Source organism: Spodoptera frugiperda, chromosome 10, assembly GCF_023101765.2.
Source record: "Spodoptera frugiperda isolate SF20-4 chromosome 10, AGI-APGP_CSIRO_Sfru_2.0, whole genome shotgun sequence".
NCBI classification, from domain to species: domain Eukaryota; kingdom Metazoa; phylum Arthropoda; class Insecta; order Lepidoptera; family Noctuidae; genus Spodoptera; species Spodoptera frugiperda.
The window spans coordinates 4,211,690-4,232,443 of record NC_064221.1 but is presented as its reverse complement, the minus strand read 5'-3'; the positions used below and the strand labels follow the sequence as shown (position 1 = coordinate 4,232,443).

Sequence of the window (20,754 nt, the reverse complement as noted above, 5' to 3'; positions counted from 1 at the left end):
GCTAGCTTGATCGTGTTTTGAGTTTGATGTCTCAAGTCTTATGTAGAACATAAGCATCCAAGGTGCGATGCCGCAAAGTAACTATGTGTGAGGAATATGCGCAACTCGAGTCGTCTATGCGATGTATCGATTGTAGGAAAGTATCCATAGCACGCATGCAAAAACATCCATCCAAAAGATGCGTACAAACGCATCTTTCTATATAGTTATATATAAAAAAAAACATATCTTAGTCGAACGCATTTCCACCAGTGCTAAGCTATGTGTACCAATGAATATGATTGGTGCAAGTCAAACGCATCCACAGCAACGTAGCATAGTATATCTCTGGCGGAAAAGCACCCTAAATCCTTCTTAAATAGTTAGGATAGTTCAGTCAGTTAGGAAGTCCAGCAAGGATTATCAGTGTCACGTCTACTGAAATTGATAATGGAAATTGCTTTTCTTATTTAAAAATATACGATCGCTGCATGAAATGCAACAAAATCAATGATGATGCTATGTGTAAGTAAACCGCAGGGAAACTGACTAAGCTTTCAAATAATTTTCATCCGGGAAAACAATGAATTTCTCGTTAACGAGCAATAATATTAGTAGTTGAATCACTACAGCGTAACCAAGCTACCTTTTACGTTAGTCATACGCATCGTTGTGTTTTTATTTGTTTACATTTTTTCGCTTTAGATAAACTGGTTTTGATGAACATAGATGAGCTCTAGACTTAGAAATTATCGTCATCATCGGCAGTCCCCTTTCCTTCCACTGCTGAACATAGGTCAATCCAATAGTTAGTATGCCAATACGTTCGATCTTCAGCTCTTTGCATGCTATTGCCATTCATCCTGGGCAGATGTGCTCCAACGTAGGCCGTATCATCGCTTACCACCAGGCGAGAGGGTGGCCAAACATGGACACATTAACACCGTAACATTGAACGCCGTGGTGGTCACCGGTGACCGACGTTAGCGGAGGATTTGCCTTCAACAGTTTTCTATTGGCTGTAAAAGACGTAAATTAAAAAAAAACAATCTTTTGCATATCGTCACGTCTAGAGACATATCATTTGTGAAAATTAAATTAAAAATAAGAGACATGGGGTGGGTGGACTGACAAAATCTATAACACATCAACAGTTATTTTAAAAATGAAAATAATTATTCAAAGAATATTATGACCAAGTTTTTAACCTTCAAATTCTACTCCTGATTTCATTTGGTACACAAACATACGGTGACTCATTTGTTTGTTATGTTCCACGTACAAATGTTAGCCGGTAATACCAACAATTCATTCATGTAACGAAATCATATAAAATTGAACGGTGCCGAAAAACCCAGTGCTGCCGTTGTCAATAAAGATAAATAAATAATGCGTACACGCTTGATTCTATTCATTGTTACTATATCTGATCCGGAGCTGCTGACTACTTAGCGGGTTTACCGGGGCTCCGGCTCGACAAGCAGGAGTAGGAACGGGGTGGTTTTTAGTCAGTAAGAGTCTGACACTCCTTCCACTGATGGTAAGCAATCGCCGCCGTCCATTTACACTTGAAACACCAGAGGCGTTACAAGTGCGTTGCCGGCTTTTTGAGGGTTAGGAATTTAAGGGTTGTTGGGTAATCGGGGATTGGGAAGATTGGGAAGGGGGAAATTGGGCCTCCAGTAACCTCACTCACACAACGCAAGCGTTGTTTCACGTCGGTTTTCGGTAAGGCCGTGTGAGGTAAAATGACAAAAATATTGTGTCCATTGCAAAAAGCGACTTGGTAACTTGAAATAATTTCATTTATCCTTTAGCAGGCCTTGATTTAAGTGAAAGCATAACTTGTTGAATATATTTTTGGCAATGGTACTTGCGTCATGTGCCATCATGGGAAACCCCGTGAGCGTCTCGATGATCTTTACAAAATTACATAATGATTTATCTCTTTAAGTTATCTAGTGAATGAGATACTCTCTTATTGGTTTTAACTTTTAAGTATTTTAAGAATTAAACTCTTTAGGTAAGTCACTTGCCGTAAGCGTCCATAGGCCGGCATCGTACGCATCGCACGCATTCCGTATGACGTCATCAGAACGCATCGCATTGATTGCTGATGATGCGGTCCGTACGATGCGGATCAGTGGACGCAGTTGTATGAGTTTCTATACAAGACAAACTAAAATCCGTTGCGTGCGATGCGTACGATGCGGGCCTGTGGACGCTTACCTTTTATGTACAGTGTAGTAGCTTAGTCGCAGTGAATATAAAAATCGACAAAATGAGATACAGATTTGAAACAAGCTGATTGTTTGTTTACATGTATATTTAAACGGATAACTACCGAAGAGATTCGCTTTTTGCCCAGTCATTTTATGCATGCAAAACAAAACTTCAATGGATCATTTGTTTTTATGATCCAAAGAAATGCAGATCATATTTGTCCAGTGCGTGTCCCTATTTATAAAATGCATTTTTTCGGTACAAATCTTCTCCAAAAATATGTCACACGATAACATCGTTTGTTTTCTCAACGAACAGCAAAAAATATTGCATTTAATGCAGTAAACAAATAAATTTTTGCCCTCAACGTGGAACAAAAAGCGAATAAACGCGGTCTATTTATAAAACGTTCCATAGTTTTTCGTGTTATCGGTTCACTGAGTCAGTACTGTATTGATGGGCAAAAACATCGGTTTTTTTGAGAGGTAATCAGGCATTTGACATGCCGCTGCTCACTCTAATACCCTCTTGACCCCGTATTTGTGAAGTTAATTCGATTAGAAGATTGATTTCCTAGTTTTCTGAACATCCTAATTGGTTTTTATTTTCTATCTGATGATGTTTGGCTATTAGTTTTGGTGTAGCTTAATTTTGAGGAATCATGATGTAACAAGTATAAAGAAATTTTGAATAAAAAGTGTTGGTACGATCCAAGTTTCTGTTAAGAATAGGTATAATCTGGAATTTTAATAGAATTTCTCGGTGAGATATCATAACCCAAAATGAGCCTGGTTTTTGCTAAAAACTTCAATGAGCCGTGACAGTCCACTCTAGACCTAAGAGCCACCTCTACACAAAAGGGTTTGCCATATGTACATAATCTTCACGCTTAGCAAGCGGCAGGTTTAATACGATGAAACTGCTACCCTATCTCTCTCCAAATGCCCTTTAATCCAATCTTACGACACCCATGAAAAGGTTGGCGACAGATATAACTACTCTACTTTATCGTCAAAAAAATGATAATCACCAACCAATTGACAAAAATAAAACCGCTCAAACATACCTATCCTTATATTTTTATTCACGGCAATTCATTCATTAATGGCGTCGCCTGTGTAAACCCTCAATCGGTTTCGACGACACCCCTGGGAGTAGCGTGGCAGCCGACAGCCCTGCTCGTCCACACATTCAATATTAACTAGCTTACACGGTTTTTATTACCTCAGTTTAGTATCAATGTTCAGTAGCAAGGATTTTTTGCTGTAAATGCGCGTGTTAGGAAATTGTTTCTATGATTTTGTTGAGTTTGAGTATTTTAAGTGATGTGGCCAAGTTTCTTTGGATTGAGTATTTTGGTCGTAGATATTCTTGGTGGTATAAGAAATTCATTCATTCAGGCTCACCCCCTATTACATGGGACTTATAAAACTAATGGTGAAAAGTTGATGTACACTGCGTGCCCTTATGTGCACCTCGCCTACCGCTTCGGGGATAAATGGAGTGATGTTAATTTTGTACTCAAATAATGACAATTTAGTTTTGTTGGCTGTTTTCCCATTGGTTTAGTCAGAACTAAGCCTTAAATTGTCAATTTACAATGTTTCATGGAACACCTCCCATAATCCAAATACAATACGATTAAAACAACAACAAATACCAACAAACCAACACGAAAATGACCTACCTCTTACACAACACAGAAACCCCATCTTATCCTCGAATACTTAAAAGTGTCGTGGCGACTTTAAAAACGACTTTCCCATATAAAGAATGCTGTATCGCTCGGTACATTTGGTTTCGTCATAGCGACCATTGTCAGCCGACTGGCCAACAAGGAATTTAAATCAGTTAGTAGGTTCACGTTTGTTATGTTAAAACAGCTCTTATGTAATTATTTCGTTTACGCGTCAACTAATGTGTTTTGGGATGATTTTTCGTCTTCGAAGGTATTTTTCTTTTTAGATTTTTAAAGGAGCCTGCGTTTCTTTTGCTGTTGCTCTTTGATATTGAATATCGATATAGTTATCGATACATAAATTCACGCCTATATCCCATAGTCAGTGATCATGGACCGCCAATTGTTAAGACTCTTATAATTTTAATACTATATAGGAGTACAGAATATTTGTGTCACCGAATGAAATATTATTGTAATTAATAAACACAACAAAAGCCATAAAAGATATAATTTGGGAAAAGTAGCACTTCAGTACTGTAAGTACTGTTACGTACGCTCTTTTTAAGGGGTTAAATCATTCAATGGCTTCTCCCGCCTTGGACGAGGCGAGAGGGAATGTCAGACTCTTACTGACTAAAAACCACCCCGTTCCTACTCCTGCTTTTCGAGCCCCGGTAAACCCGCTAGGTAGGTAGTCCGCAGCTCCGTGGGTTACGGTTCCTATGCTTATCAAAAAGACAAAAGCAAAACTGCTTTCTTAATCTACCTTTACTTAGATAGTCCTTTTCATCTTCCAATTGAAAAACACCAATATTTGTATGAGTTTCAATGTTCATACCGAAAGAGGTCATCACGTAGGCTGTTATTTATCATTTAACTATTATATTATACGGATACTTATTCCAGTAAGTAAATTGATATTTCCACAAAATTTCCCTGTTTTGTGGTCAACAATCAAATAAATGCCGTAGCTATTGGCAGCTTTGTGGTCATGTAAACTATATTTAAGTAATTTACACTTTATTGCGAATATTCCATGTATTACAATACCTATATTGTGAATAATAAATGTAGATTACTTGTCCTCGTAAATATAAAAATTTAATTATACAATAGTGCTAAAGGAAGGAAGATTCCTTCCTTTAGAACTCTACTTTAAGGACTCCAGATATTTCCCAAATCCTAAATTTCTTTTTCGAACGTAAACAAAGGCACAGAATATATCTAATAGCTATTCAGAATACATGCGACTATCTGTACGGTACAATTGTCCATCTTATTATGCGCACAGCTGAAAATATCGTCCCAATTCACAATCGTTCTTGCTGTAAGGAATTGCAAATGCAATTTCGTACTTTTGTAGGCAGCAGCGGCTTGGAATGACGCGAATAATTGCATACGTTTGCTTACTGCGCATCAAAAGGGACTATCTAGTGAATTTTCTTATGCTATTGTCTTGTTTTTCTTGGTTTCAAGACGTATAACTGTTCTGAATGAGGCTAATTTCTGATTCGCGTCCGTATTTTGTCCAAGACATGCTTTTTTGATTGTCATTTAGGTGATTCTTTGATCTGACATTGCTAAACTGTGATACTCAAAACTCAGACCTTGACATGGGTTTAAAACAGAAATATTTGATCCTCTGTCGATGTAAGAAAGATCTCAATAAGTATCAGAGAAGTAATCAAACGCCTCACAAAAATCTCTATCAATCTCCAAAAACGTAAACAAAACAAAATAAACTCTGTACCAACGTAATTAAATTCATTGTTGCCATAATAAGTATCATCCAACATCTATATTTAACTAGCAGACACAGGAAATTCGTCTGGTAGCAATTCAGAGATAGCGTTAGAACGATGTCAAGGTAATCTTTCATCTCCAAAAAGTTTTTTGTCATATTCGAGTCGGTTCGCATTATCCTGTTCGAAAATAGACTCGGTATTGATACGGCTTCGGTGGGCGTTCCCCGCCATTGTTTATTGTTTTATGACACGATGTTGCAATGTTCTTGACCTTACCCCTGATTTGATCTTCTGTTGTATAAGCCTGTAAATAATCTGATGGTGTTTTAAAGGTTTTTCGATGTAATTTACGGTACAGTTGCTGTTAAATGTACTCGTATATTAGAATGTCTTGGAAAGGAACGTTTTTAGTGAGTTGTATTTTTTCGTGCTCAGTAATTTGTATTGAGATCTTTTCGTAGTTTTCTGGTACTAATAATCAATAGCTTTTTGAGGCGTGGTGGATATCCCTTCGTCCTTAAGGAAGGGGGTGTTTTAAATTGTCCCCGACGGAAAACCCACACTGGTGTCCATTCTCCCACGTATGGGGGCAACCCTACTGATTCGCTACCATAGTATCTTATGTTTAAGCAAGTTTTCTAGTTTAATTAAGCGTTTGCGATACATAATTAAAATAATTACTTACGATACCCACTAAGTATCAATTCAGTCTACATTTCAATACTCCTAAGACCATTTTTTATCACCAAAGGATGTCCATTTAAAGCTCATAATGGCACGGTCCACATAAAATTGATCGTGCCCTAACTGCATTTGATTTGCAAATGCCACCATAGTATGACCAGCCTTGCACCAATTAGTCCAGTGATAGTCAGGATTGGAAACTTAATTAAGAGGCTGTGGTCGAAACTAGATTTTAATTAGGACTCAAAAGCTATGCTCGGCAGGATACGCGGTGCAAATAAACCAATTATGGCATTTGACTTTGGTATGATGATTTTATGCTGTTGATGATATTCAACTAAGCCTTTTTGAGGGGGGGAAATTTGTTTGATGGCTTCTCCCGCCTTGGGCGAGGCGAGAGGGAGTGTCAGAGTCTTATTGACTAAAAACCACCCCGTTCCGTATTCTACTCCTTTTTCGAGCCGGAGCCCTGGTAAAAGCGCTAGGTAGTTCGCAGCACCGGATCATTCTGTTTTGTTATATTGTTAGAACAGTTCTCAATTACCCTTTAAAGTCCGGATATTCAACTAAGCTTACATTTTCTTTGTTCTGATTCTCTAGATTAGTAGGTATATAGTCATCATCGTTCTGAACGCTTTCCACTAATTTTCAACTAATAAATATTTATAACAAAGACTTATACTCTTCACAGAATAATCTATCTAACCAAGTACTAAACGGATTGCGTCACCCGCCATAGTCTAATAAACCATCCAGTACATAACTTCTTCCTAATATTAAAAGATCAAATCGGTTACCAAAATCGTTTAGCATAGTCGCACACGCCACGACAAAGGCGTTCGCACATAATGAGCCATTAGCATATTTGCAGCATTACTACCGGACAATTGGACGTAAATGATCCAAACGATGGACATGTAAGGCCGAATGTTTTCAACGATTTTTCCACGAGCGCTTATTGCTAGGCTGTGGCGAATTGTATTCGTTATTATTTTGTATGAAATTAATCTTTTTAAATAACATTTTGGTTTGAGTATTCTTGTGAGATGAAGCAAAGATTTGGGACTATCTTATAGAGGCAAAGTATCAAATAAATGATTTCAGGAGCAAATCTTGACAAGATCCTTTTTTTGGTCCGTGCATTTTCTCTCCCTGATCTAGTAACTAAGCCAAAACACAAAGAAAATAAGTGATGCCTACTAGAGCAACAGAAATTTGAAGATACATTCCTTCACCAATTGCACAATTATGCCCATCAAAGCCTCTTTCGAAAAGACGATTGTCCATAGCTCACGGCGATTTGTTCCCACAAAATAAAGAGCGCTCTTTTACCATCAACTTTTAATACAAGTGATTTGATTTGCCGTTGTTATTTCAGCAGAACTGATCAGGAACACGATCAGGCTTCAAGGAAACAGGGGTAAGCCCTTTTATTTATTTTAAAGTATCGGCGAATACAATGCCGTACTAAAATATTAACAACGAAATGGTGGAAGTGGGGTTTTTTTGACGTTTGTGCTTATTTCATTTAACTTTCATTCTGATGGGTCTATTCATTCATTCATTCGTGTGTTAGGGTTTTGGTCGCATTTTTCTTCATGCTTCGTTTTTCTAAAATAACCTAGGGTTTTATATAAAACCTATAAATAAAGGTACCTATAAGGTACATTATACATTGAATCAGTACCTTTAGTATGAGTTTGCTTTACGTTTATAGTAGTCGAAACGAGATACGCGCACTGATTGGTTGGTTTATTCGAGCCCGCTAATCCGAGTACCGAACGCGCTCTCATTTCGATTACTTTAAACGTAAACTCGTACTAAGGGTACAGTTTCATTTTTAATGTGATGGCTTTTTACAATGTCTAGAAAAAAAAAATGGTAGTTTACCATTTATATTATGGGTCAAAGTTCCACTTGATGAATTGGGTTTTCCACAAACCCAAATATCTAAAATTCCATTCCAAAAATTCCCAAACTCATGCTGATAAAAATTAAAAGGTTGCATTTGATAAATTGGGTTTTTTAGAAATCGATACCATTAAACGCATCTTACGAGAACACAGAAAATCTAGTAAGGTAATTTGGAGTAGATGCACAAAAAATTCTTATCTATACGTTTAGCTGTTTCCTCTAACATAAGATTCTAAATCAAAATTATTTATTCTACGGCAACTTTTAATAAGGATGACAACGGGTTACAAAATTTAAGAATCTATTTAGTCCGTTAATTAGGTAATGAGAAAATATTAGACACGTATTTTTTTGTCCTATACGATAACAATACTTAGATAAACCGAATCAAAGTTTAGGAGTGGGAGCAAATACGTCATTTCTACGTATAAAACGTACCCAGAAGTGACGTCACGCGATATTTCAAATCGATATAATTATCTTCGAAATTATTTGTTTCCGTAAGAAAATAAAAAATACGTGTCTAATATTTTAAAATTGTTAATTTACAAGACGGACATTAAAATAAAAAATTGTAATCTACCCTATTGACAAATCAATAGTTTTACCAAAGAGAAGTTGGTTCAATAATTTTTATTTGATACTCAAACGACTTCCTTTCATTGGAAGCAACCCTTTGAAGCCGTACCAATAAAATATAAACTGCGCATCAACCTGCTACGTACAATTTCTTTTAGCTATTGAAAACGGATCCATTTCTATTTTTAACCATAAAAACAGCCAAGAATTCAACGTTTGAAAGCCTTAAACGCATACAGAAATAGTTTTCCTGTTACCAAAAATAGCTTTTTTTAACTGACTTGAAAAAAAAAGAGGTGCTCAGTTTGACCTGTATGTATGTATGTGTGAGCGCGATTATCTCGCGTTTCACTGAATCAATTTTGATTCGGTTTTCAGCATAGTATTTTTCAGACTTAGGAAAAGGTTTTAGGGATATTACCAGACTTTTTTTATATTTGATGGGTCGACTTTTGAGTGCTATCTCGCCTGGTGGTAAGTGATGATGCGGCCTACGATGGAGCACGTCTGCCGATGAGCAACCTATTCACTCACTATTCACCTATTATATGACTCAAAAATAAAATATTGATTTTTTTTTATGAAACACGGTAAACGAGCTTACGTATCACCTGATGGTAAGCAATCGCCGCCGCCCATGGACACTTGAAACACCAGAGGCGTTACAAGTGCATTGCCGGCTTTTTGGGGGGTTAGGAATTAAAGGGTTCGGGAATCGGGGATTGGGAAGATTGGGAAGGGAGGAATTGGGCCTCCGGTAACCTCACTCACACAACGAAATACAACGCAAGCGTTGTTTCACTTCGGTTTTCTGTGAGGCCGTGCTATCACTCCGGTCGAGCCGGCCCATTCGTGCCGAAGCTTGGCTCTCCCACAACACTTTAGGCTAGGTGCCATAAAGTTGTATTCATGTTTTCTAATAGCTTAATGAATACATGAAATGGAAAGTAGGTCTCTTGTGGGTTAGTCAGGAATTATGATAGGGCTATTATTATGTTAAAGTGATAGTTTAATTGCTAATGACTGGATTAAACAGAGATTTTTGTGTCGATATGTTTTCATTTATTAAAACGGTTAATGCTTATTCCTTCTCCGTGTGAGAAGAGGCCTTTTGTCAACAGTGGGATAGTTATAATATAAATAGTATTTTATTTGTTTTGTTTTTTATTTCGGAATGTCGAACGTATGGTCTTTTCTGTAAGTTTGTAAAAAAGACTAATGGATAATCGACGTGAAACAACGCCTTAGTTGTGATTCGTCGTGTGAGTGAGGTTACCGGAGGCCAAATTATTACCCTCTTCCCCCAAACTCCCCATTTCCTGAAACTCCATAACGCACTAGTAACGCCTAGTGTTTCGTGTATCCATGAGCGACAGCGATTGCTTCCCATCAGGTGACCCGTCTGCTCGTTTAGCGGCTTACACCATAAAAAGTAGCATTGTTTTTAGTCTTGATTATCTTCCCAATACCGAATCAATACGCCTTAGTATCTTTCTTTTCTTTAAACAAACTTAGAATGAAATCCTACTAATATTATAAATGCGTAAGTTTGTGTGTATGTTTGTTCCTCAATCACATCAAAAATGGCTGAAGGAATCGACATACAATTTGGAACAGGGGTACATTATGATCTATAACAACACATATGTAGGCTACAGTTCATCACACAGAAACGCAAGCGAACCCACTAACAGAAGCTAGTACATAAACAATTATCAAATACCTTTGCATTTATATGTAGAGGTGAAAATACGGTCAGCAGGACAATACCATTAATTTGTTAGCGGGTAGAGCCTAAATGACAAGGCGAGCTTAATGAGGTAATAAATAATTGCGGCGCGTATCAACGCCATGATTGGCTGAAATATTGGCCGGACCTATTTTGGTGGGCACGGAACTATTTTGTTGCAGACCTGTCGTGCCCCGTGGCCGATGATTTTTATATAACACCGTTTGGTTTATGTGGTACGTCTTTTTGGTTGTGGAAAATGTTTTAGATAGATATTAATGAAGATTTTTGATTGCACTCAAAGTCACAAGTCAAGTGATTTATTCTAATTAAACCATAAATAGGCACTTTTGAAATGTCAACAAATTAAGAAATAAATAATAGTCTGTCCGTCAGTGAAGCTAGGTTTAGCCACTATTGGTTATAGACGTTAAACGTATTTTGTAATATTTTCGTATAAGATAACAATACATAATAAAACGAATCAAAGTTTAGTAATGGGATCAAATACGTCATTTCAAGTACTTAGAAGTGACGTCACACGATATTTCAAAACGATATAACTTCAAAAGTATTGGATTTCGTAAGAAAATAAAAAAAATACGTGTCTAATATTTTAATAAAATCTACAAGACGGACATTGAAATGAAAATTAGTCGTCTATTCTGTTCTTCTATTTCTCCTATCAGTTTGATTCCCATCTGCCTTCAACAGGTCGTCTGTCCATTACCCTCGACCCCTCCAGCTCTACTCTATTAAGGTTCTCGGTTACGCCCACACTTACGCCAATCGTGGGCGACCCCTCCACAAATGAGTTATTTCTTTAAATAAATATTTTTATAACATTACTGTGTTTGAATGTGCAATACTAATTTTGTTTAATACAGCGGATGAGCTTGATTTGTGTGTATTGGATTATGTATTCTGTTGATTGTTTTTTAAGGCTGGTTTTACTTTGATTTATAGCTGTTAAGCGCAGGGTTGTATTGGAAATATATGCAATGAATTATATTTAGGATGGATAGGACATTGCTTAACCTTGATCTTTTCTTTTGGACTTATCCTGTGTCGTGGCCGTGCGTGCTTTTACAGACATCAATACACATCGCATTCAGACTTGGAATAATTTATAAATCGCCCCCAAAAATATTAGAGGCGCCTATGGTATAAGGTGCTTGCCTAGGGCTCTCTAGGTTTAACATACCTATGCAATGCATTCTAGGTTTCATTTCCTAAACCAAGTCTTTTAATAGGTACTCATTTACAGAGAGGTTTAAGGATGACATATAGGTCTCCATAGGGAAGTGCCATAACAGGCGTTGCACCACGGAGGCTCCGGGGTTGGTCTACTAAGAAGACCCGGTGCATCCTTTAGGTGCATATGGTGGCCACTGGGGAGGTTTTAGTGCGGTAAAAATCCCAGAAGGGCCAATGACTGATCCGGAGCTACGGACTACCTAGCGGGTTTACCGGGACTCCGGCTCGAAAAGCAGGAGTAGGAATAGGGTGGTTTTTAGTCAGTAAGAGTCTGACACCTCGCCCAAGGCGGGAGAAGTCATTGGATGATTTTCCCCCCTTAAAAAAAAAGTACGGCAAAAATCCCACACTCCCTAGTTTTTTCCCCAAAAAGCTAGGCGCCTTTTGAAGGGCCCGTCAAAAAAAGGTAGTCATTTACTAATTTACAATGACTAAGGAACAAAATAAAAATGTTTTGGTCCCCATTCGTAATTTTTATACCGTTTTTATTTACCAAGTAACATTGAGTAATTGAAACTCGATGTGTGTCCTATACAAAATGTGCTTGCATTCACAGTTTAATCTGTATAGTGCCAATACGGGGGACTTCGATTCCGATTAAATCTACGCTTCTGTATCTATCTTTTCATTCTGATACATTTTATTTATGTATTAACTTATTTATTTTTTATTTTATATGTATACACATATAAAATGGTGTGTTTTTATTAATTTATGTTTTGATTTTCCTGTTTGTTTGTGTGTTTAGCTTTGTTTTGTTATATAAAATTGATGATAAGTCATAAGCCAAGGATGCTAGAGAGAGTTTTAGGTACAGTTATGAAGTAAATTGAACAGAAAAAACAATATTTGTTTATGAAATCATTACCTACCTGAGTTATTAAGAATCTTACCGCCGTATTCAGAGTAATTTAATGATTACTTAACCCAGTCCTTAGCAATTGTTTTTGGAACAAAATCGTTACTAAGGAATAGTTTCAAGTAATCATTAAATGTCTCTGTGTGCGGCAGTTAGTCACTTATAATATCATCAATAATTTTCTGGCCGCTTGAGAGTGAATTTGAACCGTCACGTAATAGTGAACTTTGTAAACTTAACTTTAAGCATAATAACACAACATACCTACATATGTATGTTGTGTTATTTATCCTTAAACTTTGTTATTTATACTTTTTTTTGGTAAATACACAGGTCTTCTTTCCGATATATTTCTTATTAATATAATGAGTCACAATACATCCTGTACCCTTAGTACGAGTTTGCTTTACGTTAAACGATAACGAAATGCGACCGCGTTCGGCGCTCGGATTGGTCGGCGTAAATTAACCAACCAATCAGAGTGCCGATCGCGTTGTCGTTTCGATTAGTTTGAACGTAAAGCAAACTCATACTAACGGCGCATTCAATAAACTACGGATCGGTAGATGTGCCTACGAGCCGTAGAATTTTGACACATTTTGTATGGAGCTTATGTCAAAATTCTACGGCTCGTAAGCAAATTTACCGATCGGTAGTTTATTGGAATGAGCCGTAAGTGTACTGGTAGCGGGAAGATTTCAGTATTAAAAGGCTATGTTATAATTATGTTTGTCTATTTGTCCACAGGTGGGCGGCGTGGTCGGCAATGGGATGCTTCGGCTCGCCAGGCGGCAAGAGCAGCGAAGACGATGCGAAGAAACAGAAGCGTCGCAGCGATGCCATCACCAAGCAGCTGCAAAAGGATAAGCAGGTATGTTCTTCATCATCATATACCAAGTGTGGGGGCAGGCATAGGCAGGGAACAGGCTCCACCGGAGTTATACCACGGGCCCACAGAAAACGGAACGTGAAACAACGCTTGCGTTGTGTTTCGTTGTGTGGGTGAGGTAACCGAAGGCCCTATTACATAAATAAAATCGAAATACATAGGTACCACATAATTCTTATAGGAATTTCTTCCTGTGTGCTCGGAAAAGTATATATCACGAGACACAGTGTCTAACAAAATTAAGGATAATTATCGTCAAAAACTTTAAAACTAAATAACGCTTACATAAATAAATACATATAAAATAAATATAATACAATTATAAAACTACTTAACTATAAGTTTCAAATCACCAATCCACATTGAGCAAGCGTTATTACCTACTCAAACCTTCTCCGTGTGAGAAGAGGCCTTTGGTCAGCAGTGGCCCATTTATAGACTGTCATATAAAACTATATACATAATACATACAATAAGTATTTATACATATAACTAGACAAAACTATTGCAAGAAGAAAGGTAATGTTCTCTCACCTTTCCTTTTAAAATAGAGATAGACTTACCATCCCGAATGTTAGGCGGTTACAATATCTATACATATAATAAAATCGTAGAAAAGTGCTGTCTGTACATTGAAAATAAAAATAAAAAAAATAGCAGGGGTTATTGTTATGTCGATGTCGAACCCAAAAATGTAATTAACTTTTTTTTGTCTGTTTGTCTGTTTGTCTGTTTGTCTGTTTGTCTGTTTGTCTGTTCGTCTGTGCGCGCTAATCTCAGAAACGGCTGATCCGAGTTGGATGCGGTTTTCACGAATATATTGTGGGATGCTTAAATTTACATTTAGTCTTTCATGTCAATCGGTTCATAAATAAAAAAGTTATGTCAAATTAAAGAATCACAGAACATTCTATGCTTATACCATTAATCTCCGCAACTATTTGACGGATTTGGTTGAAATTTGGTACAGATATAGTTTAGAACCTTAGAAAGGACATAGATATATTTTTATTTCAAAAATCAAAAAATACAAATAAGAAATAAATTATTTATAAATAATTCTATGTCGATCGTTACACGACTTCGGTTCATGTTATTGTTTTAATTCATCGAAAAAAAGTAAATAAATAGTAAAAAGTATGAACAATTAGTAATAAATTCCAACTCTGCTAACACAAAAATGTTATTTACATTTCCATTTAACAAATGACCTGTACAATTCCAGCTATATCGCGCGACGCACCGGCTCCTGCTGCTGGGCGCGGGCGAGTCGGGCAAGTCGACCATCGTGAAACAGATGCGCATCCTGCACGTCAACGGCTTCTCCGACAAGGAGCGCCGGGAGAAGATCGAGGACATCAAGAAGAATATTAGAGATGCTATACTTGTGAGTATTGTCCCAACATTACCTGTTGATTTATTTATGGCGAGCAAGGGTAGCTCGCCACCCGACCAGAACCAGACCCGCGCGCGCCTCAAAGAGCGATCAAACCATCACAGATGGGGCCCAGTAGGGCTGATGCCTGATCCGGAGCTACGGACTACCTAGCCTGTTATCGGGGCTACGGCTCGAACAGCAGGAGTAGGAACGGGGTGGTTTTTAGTCAGTACGAGTCTGACACTCCCTTTTGCCTCGCCCAACGCGGGAGCAGACCTTGGATGATGTTCCCCCCTCAAAAAAAGAAGGTTCAACAGCACCTGCACCTGTAACTGGTCTAGTATTGCGACTGATACTGATACTTAGTTAGTTACTTGGTATCAGGTGATCCGTCTACTCTATTGCCCTCAATCCCAACGAAAATGATTTTCATTAAAAAAGGATCTTGGAGTGATAAGATTACAGAGTTATAATGAATCATTTAATTTTGTTTCAGACAATCACGGGCGCGATGAGCACCCTCACGCCCCCTATACCGCTTGAAAAACCTGAGAATAAGGCGCGCGTCGATTATATACAGGTAATATTTGTAGCCTACCATAATCATATAACAAGAACAGCTAGTTGTAGTTCATTACATCAGAGGGTTGCACGCTTGGCACGCTGCTTGGCAAGCTTCTTTGGTTGATCATAGAAAGCGCTGCTGCCTGGTCTCTGTTAAGTATTGTAGTAACCCTTGGGTACGAACGAAACTGTTCGAATCCACGTTCCTAATCCATGCAACCAGGGAATGGAACAATCTGCCAGTTTCTATTTTTCCTAAGAAATACAACTCGTTTCTTTTCAACGTCAGAGTGAATAGGTACTTTCTTAGTCTGTGCTCCATCCTCGGCAACATCTTCATTTTGCCGTCCTGGCAGTAAGCGGGTTGGTGGCCAAACGCAGACTTATCAACGTTAAAAAAGAACTTTAGTCAACTGCACGGGGGAATAAGGGATTTTGACATATTTATTTTACTCTGACGTCACTACACGACTTTCCTTACCTTTAATACTTGATACAGCCTGGGTTAAAGCAGTGATTGCTAGGCTACGTATCGTAGATTCGTTTCTCGCATGGAACAACTCTTCCTGTGTTCCACAACTTGTTATTCTGGGTCTTTTTTTTACATTTGATGGGTCGACGTTTGGCCGCTATCTCACCTGGTGGTAAGTGATGATGCGGCCTACGATGGAGCACGTCTGCCCATAAGCAACCTATTCACTGGTCTAGATGTAGTCTTGATGTATATGTGTGTAGAAAAAAAGAAAATGTGTCAAGTGCCATATCATGTTGTATTGCAGGACGTGGCGTCGCAGCCCGACTTCGACTACCCGATGGAGTTCTACGAGCACACGGAGGCGCTGTGGCAGGACGCCGGCGTGCAGCGCACCTACGAGCGCAGCAACGAGTACCAGCTCATCGACTGCGCCAAGTAGTACGTACCTCTACACAACATACTACATGTTAGGCTCAGAATCTGAGTCCTTCTGCGACTATTGAACGCAAATCCTACGTTTTACGTTGAACGAAATCGAAACGAGATTAGTTCACGTAAAACAAACTCGTACTAAGCCCTCTGAATCTGAGGACTAATGACTGATTAAACTTTTAACTGCTGACAGAAAACTGTTTATCCAGCGACCCTATTCAACATAGTTCTAAAAATAATATATCAACTGTCAACTGATTCATATGTATTTTTCACCAACCCAAAAGCAGTCAGCAAGAGTCTGACACAACCCTGTCGTCTCGCCCAGGGCAGGAGAAGTCATTGGATGATTTAATTACACCACAGTTAGTGATTGATTAGATGACATTATTGTATAGCTTTCTAGTATGGACACTTTGCTAATTAATATTGTCCGATATTTTTCCAGTTTCCTGGATCAGGTGCATATAATAAAGCAGCCGAACTACACTCCGACGGAGCAGGACATCCTCCGCTGCCGAGTGCTCACATCCGGCATCTTCGAGACGCAGTTCGTCGTCGATAAAGTCAATTTCCAGTGAGTAATATCATAACTGTACTGCTTAACTGTCCAGTTAAGCGAACTATACTTTTAGTATAAGAGTGCTTTTCCAGCAGAGATGCTGGTGCTATCTATAACTATGTGATACTAAGCTATGTAACTAGCTTTGCGAGGAAGATGCGCAGCTCGAGTATATGATGTATTTATAGTGGGGAAGCCATCCATAGCACACATCTATAGCACGCATCTTGCTATATAAAAAACATAGCTTAGATGATTCCGTTTCCACCACATGCACCACGTATTTACAGCAACGTTGCATAGCACATCTCTGAAAGCACCCTAAAACACGAAAGAATGTATTATGGTCATTCCCCGTCCAACTCTAAGTTAACTCTATTATTTACCTCGTAGAATTACACGAGACTATGTCAACTAGTTTCAAACCAAGCTAAGAGATCATAATCATAAGCACTAGCTGACACATGGACGCGATACCCATGCTTCGGCAAGAATGGTCCGGCTCGATCCAAGAATACCATGACCTCTCCTCATGAAAAACAGACGTGAAATAAAGCTTGCTATATTTTTTCTCAACTGCCGGACGAAAATAATACCTTATATATTACTATTATCCCATATTTACTCTGTTTACTCATCAAAAACTCAACGTTTAACTAAACAAATCCCCTAAACATTGCAGCATGTTCGACGTGGGCGGGCAACGCGACGAGCGTCGCAAGTGGATCCAGTGCTTCAACGACGTGACGGCCATCATCTTCGTGACGGCCTGCTCCTCCTACAACATGGTGCTGCGCGAGGACCCCACGCAGAACCGGCTACGGGAGTCGCTCGACCTCTTCAAGAGCATATGGAACAATAGGTACGGAACTGCATCTAGACTTATTAGTCTAAATACTCGTAATAATGATACCAAATAAAATTGGAGTGTATGTTTGTTATATTGATACAACCAAAATTTAAGTGTCTATTTGTAATATTGTAATAACCGTTTTTACTATATGCATATGCATGCATATTCGATACATATACCAAAATAATATGTTTTACAATTTTTGTCTGTCTGTGATACTTTACCAAAATAACATGTTTACAATTTTTGTCTGTCTGTTTGTTCCGGCTAATCTCTGAAATGGCTGGACCGATTTTGACGGGACATTTATTGGCAGGTAGCTGATGTACAAAGAAGTGATATAGGCTACTTTTATTTTAGAAAATGAAGTCAACGTTCTTAACGAAAGAATAAGACTAAATCAGTAAATATGTAAAAATGACAATGATACCTTCTAGTTAGTTTAGTTGTAATTCTAGGTTTATTCGTGTATTTGGTGTACAATAATTGATACTGTACTATACCTAGTGAAACATATTATTTTATTTATTTTTAGCCGTAATCGTCTCACTGTACATAAAGTCCTCCCTACCACTCCTCTCCGTGCAGAGCTTTCTGCGACCAATCCTTATCGTATTAAAACATATTATACATATTCTAAGCTCTTCGATCCGACAGACAAACTAGTTATATAGTTTTGTCGGACTGTACACTAGATTATAAGTTCTCTAACATACCTTTTTAGGGAACAGCGAGTAAAGTTCCCTAAGAAAAGGAGGATCCTCTGACCAGGCGAGGTGATCATGCCTGGCGGGCTTTCTGCCCAACTGTTGTTCGTAAAAAATACCGCTTAATACCGGTTTATATCGGTTTTCCTCCGAACTTTTCTTAAGAACGCTGAACATTAAAGAACTTTATTTTAACCTAAATTAACCGGTTTATTCGACGAGGGGCATGTCGGTACACGCGTTGAAATATTATTATTGAAATAAGCTGAACAGCGCGCGGCGTTTCTTTGATGTGCGTCGTATTAACTTGGTTTTTATTGCTCTAAACCGGTTAATCCGAAAAAACCTTTATGAAAATACTGTTCCAAATACCGGTTTAAAAAAACCGGTTTCGCGAACGAAACCCAATGTAAAGGTTTTGCGTACAAGTACATAATAACGGTTTGAAAATTTAACCGGTATCCGAGCCTTGGTAGTTGCAAGTGCGACTGCCGGGCAAGGGGTCTCGGGTTCGATTCCCGGGTCGGGCAAAGTATTGCTGGGCTTTTTTCGGTTTTTCGAAGATTTCTCAGTAGTAGCGCGGAGTCTGGAAATGTGCCCGGTATATGGCAATAGGCGCACCACCTATTACATGGGACTTACAACATAAATTGTGAAAAAGAGGGTGTACACAGTGGCATTACATGCCACAATGTGCACCTCTGCCTACCCCTTCGGGGATTAAAGGCGTGACGATATGTTGTTGTTGTTGTAATCTACAAGTGTACTGTATTGTTCCCAGATGGCTGCGCACGATCTCAGTGATCCTGTTCCTGAACAAGCAGGACCTGCTGGCGGAGAAGGTGCTGGCGGGCAAGTCGCGGCTCGAGGAGTACTTCGCGGACTTCGCGCGCTACTCCACGCCGCCCGACGCGCTGCCCGACCCCCGGGACCACCCCGACGTCGCGCGCGCCAAGTACTTCATACGGGACGAGTTCCTTGTACGTATACGTATTATTATATACCGGGTTTTGTTATGAATGTAGCTATTCTCGCGTGATTTCATTGGCTACTTGGCCTGTTGATCGTAATATGATGTGTGAAATTTTCAAGATAGAAAGATTTTTTCTATGCAAATCTGTAGTTCCGAAGATTTGTGTGGTCAAATAAACAAACTTTTCTGTCTTGGGATAGCCCTATTGGACTCCGTCTGTGGTGATCTATACCCTTAGTACGAATTTGCTTTACGTTTAAAGTAATCGAAACGAGATCGCGGTGCTCTAATTGCCGGCGCGAATAAACCATTCAATCAGAGTGCCAACGCGGTCTCGTTCTTGTTAAATGTAACGTAAAACAAACTCGTAGTAAAGGTATTGAATGATGGGTTCGCTTGCATTGGCTCTCATACATTCGCACTCGTTTCGATCTCGTTAAACGTGAAACAAACTCTTACTGGTGGCTTTTTACGCAATCCTCGACACCGCAATCCTCTCTTGCGATGAAGACTATTAATGATGACGAATGATTTCTATTCTAAAGTATATTTCCTTGTGCGAACTGCTAGGGAGTGGAACTCCTTGCCGGAGTCTGTGTTGCCTGATGGGTATAACCTGGGTGTCTTCAAATCCCGAGTGAATAGGTTGCATAAGCAAGCGGCCTACGATGGGGCACGTCTGCCCATAAGGGCAGACGTGCTCCATTGTAGGCCGCATCATCGCTTACCATCAGGCGAGATAGCGGCCAAACGCCGACCCATTTAACAATAAAAAAAAAAAAAAATTTAGACTTTATATACTTGTGTGTTGCAGCGTATAAGCACGGCGAGCGGCGACGGCAAGCACTACTGCTACCCCCACTTCACGTGCGCCGTGGACACGGAGAACATCAAGCGCGTGTTCAACGACTGCCGCGACATCATACAGCGGATGCATCTGCGCCAGTACGAACTGCTCTAACCTGCACCCGCGCCCGTACGTACACACTCATTATATAATGATATTCAACGACTGCCGCGACATCATACAGCGGATGCATCTGCGCCAGTACGAACTGCTCTAACCTGCACCCGAGCCCGTACGTACACACTCATTATATAATGATATTCAACGACTGCCGCGACATCATACAGCGGATGCATCTGCGCCAGTACGAACTGCTCTAACCTGCACCCGAGCCCGTACGTACACACTCATTATATAATGATATTCAACGACTGCCGCGACATCATACAGCGGATGCATCTGCGCCAGTACGAACTGCTCTAAC

General features: G+C 39.1%; 1 protein-coding gene across 5 annotated transcripts in view; it reads left to right on the top strand.

Moving 5' to 3' along the window:
• Positions 1-20,754, top strand: part of LOC118277347 (guanine nucleotide-binding protein G(s) subunit alpha) — a 40,496-nt gene that overhangs the window by 12,876 nt on the left and 6,866 nt on the right. For 3 of the 5 annotated variants that reach the window (XM_050696336.1, XM_050696333.1, XM_050696337.1), the window contains exons 3-11: positions 7,691-7,732; positions 13,398-13,521; positions 14,765-14,926; positions 15,414-15,497; positions 16,261-16,394; positions 16,837-16,965; positions 17,633-17,812; positions 19,292-19,490; positions 20,298-20,459. In XM_050696336.1, the coding sequence (XP_050552293.1) occupies positions 13,417-13,521; positions 14,765-14,926; positions 15,414-15,497; positions 16,261-16,394; positions 16,837-16,965; positions 17,633-17,812; positions 19,292-19,490; positions 20,298-20,444 (1,140 nt within the window). In that variant the 5' untranslated portion in view covers positions 7,691-7,732; positions 13,398-13,416 and the 3' untranslated portion in view covers positions 20,445-20,459. The remainder of the gene's footprint in view (positions 1-7,690; positions 7,733-13,397; positions 13,522-14,764; positions 14,927-15,413; positions 15,498-16,260; positions 16,395-16,836; positions 16,966-17,632; positions 17,813-19,291; positions 19,491-20,297; positions 20,460-20,754) is intronic. The other 2 variants (XM_050696335.1, XM_050696334.1) reach the window with 2 other exon arrangements.